This window comes from Otolemur garnettii, unplaced genomic scaffold (genome assembly GCF_000181295.1).
Source record: "Otolemur garnettii isolate 467f Iridium unplaced genomic scaffold, OtoGar3 scaffold00095, whole genome shotgun sequence".
NCBI classification, from domain to species: domain Eukaryota; kingdom Metazoa; phylum Chordata; class Mammalia; order Primates; family Galagidae; genus Otolemur; species Otolemur garnettii.
The window spans coordinates 8,026,433-8,029,810 of NW_003852490.1; the positions used below are offsets into that span (position 1 = coordinate 8,026,433).

Sequence of the window (3,378 nt, forward strand, 5' to 3'; positions counted from 1 at the left end):
GGATTCAACTCTAGCAAACAAAGCCAGGGAACACTGCAGTTTCATTCTGAAGACAAAGTATAAGGCCCTTCCTTAAACAAGGCCTCCTGCAAAGGCTCACTCCTGTAATCCCATGACTTTGGGAAGCTGAGGCCAGGAGTTCAATACCAGCCTTGCGTAACATAGCAAGATCCTGTCTTTATAAAAAAAAAAAAAAAAAGATAAAAATGCAAGCATACACACCCAAGCTTGGCTACCTATGCCAGCCAAAAACTTAAAGTTCAGATGCAATAAAACTGAGAACGGAGCAAAGAATAAACAGGTGACAAAGGAACCTATCTGCAACCCTAAGTTAGGAAATTCGTGAAAAACAGGTGTGAAGCAATATCTTAAAACTTTAATAAAACTACCCTACACATGCATATCCCCACATCAAGCTAATTTTTCTTATTTTTAGTAAAAGCGGCATCTTCCTATATGGCCCCGGCTGGTCTCAAACTACTGGCCTCAAGTGATCCACCTCCCTCGGCCTCCCAAAGTGCTAGGATTACAGGTGTGAACCAACATGCCCAGCATGAAATACCTCTCTTCAGCTTTATGTAAGAAACTTGTATACACCACAAGGCTAGTTACTATGATCATGCTCACATATCAGAGAGCAAAATATAAATCTGGTTGACATTTCAGGAATGTAAACTACCAGTAAAACAGAAATATGAAAGGAATGATACCAATTTAAAAAACAAAATAAAAAGTCTATAGTAGCATTCTTTTGTGATCTTCTTATGGAAATGGGTTGTATCTTATTCATCTTCGCAACCTCCATACCTAGCCCAATAGTTCTTTTGAGGAACTAATTAAAGCTATTCCCTAGAAATAAAGGTTAAAAAATTGTATGCATTTATAAGATAATTAAAATTTGACATGGTTGTCACAGATAGTAAAGACAGAGGTATTGGCTTGGTGCCTATAGCTCAGCAGCTAGGGCACCAGCCACATACGTTGGAGCTGGCGGGTTTGAACCCAGACCAGGCCTGCCAAACAACAATGACAACTGCAACCAAAAAATAGCCAGGCTTTGTGGTGGGAGCCTGTAGTCCCAGCTACTTGGGAGGCTGAGACAAAAGAATCATTTAAGCCCAAGATTTTGAGGTTGCTGTGAGCTATGACACCACAGCACTCTACCAAGGGCAACATAGTGAGACTCTGTCTCAAAAAAAAAGACAGAGGTATCAAACCTGTGACAGTGAAATATAAGCCACTGAAAGGCTTGGGTTTCATTGTCCTGTAACCATGTACTACTCTCAACCCTATAAAATTACTTAAACTTGAATGGAAGAAGAGTTACATAATAAAAACATTAAGTTCCCTGAGCTCTAGAAAGATAACAACATAAAACATAATAAAAGTAATTATAAGTGATCGCTCGAAATTCAGAAATAAGATTGAAGTAACTGTTTTCAAAAAAGATCTGAAATCTTGCCTCAGGCTATCTATCAGACCTAAGCACTTGGAAGCTCAGTGAGTTAGCACTTAACATTCAAGTATGTGTTAGTCTAATATATGAAACTCTTCTCCTTCACCACTTTACATTTTCATTCTGGATGGTCTTCTAGAAGAGAGTTTTTACATAGATTATTAGTACATGATGAGTCCTGAGTAAACGTACAGCCATATTTCTGAACAACTGCTAAAATCAGTGCCCTACACTATCACAGTGCTATTAATGCATTCAGAGTCTCTTCCTGTAGGAAAATTTCAAATAAAATTCTACCTTTCTCTTTTATCCGAATCTTCTGAGTAATCCAGGAATGTTACTATCTGCTTCTCCAGATAGCTGTCAATCTTTTCTTCAGCCGTCATTGTTGAATTAAAAATATTTTGAGTCAGAGAATTTAAGAATATGGCTTTATAGTTTCCTTCTAGCAGCAACTGCAGGAAAGATCCACTCTCTGCAATACAAAAATTACTGCAGTAATCCAAAAGAAAAGTATTTTTCCATGCTGTTAAAGATAACAGTATCATGTAAATCTACCATTTTGGTGTATCGAAAAGTATATATACTTATCATGCATGTTGTACATTAATGACAAGGCTGAGCAATGTCCATCATTCTACAAACATCATCTCCCCAGAAATCAGAGGTTCATCCATCTGATTGTGAACAGCAAGGGGGAAGTCAAACCTTGAAATAATACTCCACATTAGTAGGTAATATTACCCTTCTGCAAAGGAATTCAAAGATTCCTACTGACAACAGAAAAGTTTCCTTGATCAAGATTCCAAGACTTTTTACAATCTTGTTCTTCTTATCTTCACTATTCTCCTTCATGAAAAGTCAATCTAAGAATGCTGTTCTCTCACTAGTCCCCTAAATGTCACATGCACCTTTACACTTTTAATTTCTCCTGATGAACTCTTCCTCAACATGTCAGTCTTACCCTTTAATCAAATATCAGCTACAGTCTGATGTCTTCATGAAACTTTTCAGACCAGCACTTCTCACCAGACTTCAAACTTCCTCCCTAACCAACTTACTGTACACACACACAGTACTGTACACACTTCCTGTACACTTGTACACAGTACACACTCCTGTACACACACACAGTACTGTACACACTTCCTGTACACACACAGAGTACTGTACAAACTTCCTCCCTAACCAACTTACTGTACACACACACAGTACTGTACACACACACAGTACTTATTTATCATCTTATCACTTATTCTTATTTATCATCTGTTATTACTCTTCTAAGTCCAGCCTAAATCCCGCCAGTCATGCCTATATCCCCCTGGTAAATGACTTTTAACTGTTTATCCCTCCAGCAAATGCAACACTACTCACAAGAATTACACCTTCCCTAACTCATTTCAGCTTTTGTGCTTACTAGCTGTGTGAACTTAAATAAATTAACTTAACCAATGTGTACTGATGTCTTCATCTGCAAAGTGGAATTAACACAACCACAGTAGAATCTACCTTATGTGTCTATATTAAAAGATTGAAAAACTGACTATATATGTTAAAGATTTAGAAAAGTAACTGTCATTGCCATTGTCACTCCGACTGAATCTGGGCAGTGAAGAGTACTGGGTTAAGACACCTAAAGTTCTGGGCAGAGACTAAGAACCACGCTCACCCTGTCAAGGACTCCAAAAACCAAAGACTTAACAAATAATCTGGAATTTTATTTGGGAAAAAAAAAAGAATGAGACTCCACCCGCCACTACCCCTTTTCCTCTCGGCTCCCAGTGGCCTAAGTCCCTGGCAAGTGCGCCTCTCACCTGAACCAGCAACCCCCTCCTGCTTCCATTGCTGCCGCTCAGCCTCAGTGGGGAAGCCTCTCAGAAGTGCTAGCTCCGGGGCCCACATCACCCTGGACAGCGCTG

At 39.1% G+C, this 3,378-nt stretch overlaps 1 protein-coding gene across 1 annotated transcript in view; it reads right to left on the bottom strand.

The window, feature by feature from the left end:
- Positions 1–3,372, bottom strand: part of TTC27 (tetratricopeptide repeat domain 27) — a 175,232-nt gene extending 171,860 nt beyond the window's left edge. The window contains exons 1-2 of the mRNA XM_003795698.1: positions 3,274–3,372; positions 1,754–1,931 (exon numbers count right to left, since the gene is read on the bottom strand). Of these exons, the coding sequence (XP_003795746.1) occupies positions 1,754–1,931; positions 3,274–3,361 (266 nt within the window). The 5' untranslated portion in view covers positions 3,362–3,372. The remainder of the gene's footprint in view (positions 1–1,753; positions 1,932–3,273) is intronic.
- Positions 3,373–3,378: the final 6 nt, after the last annotated feature.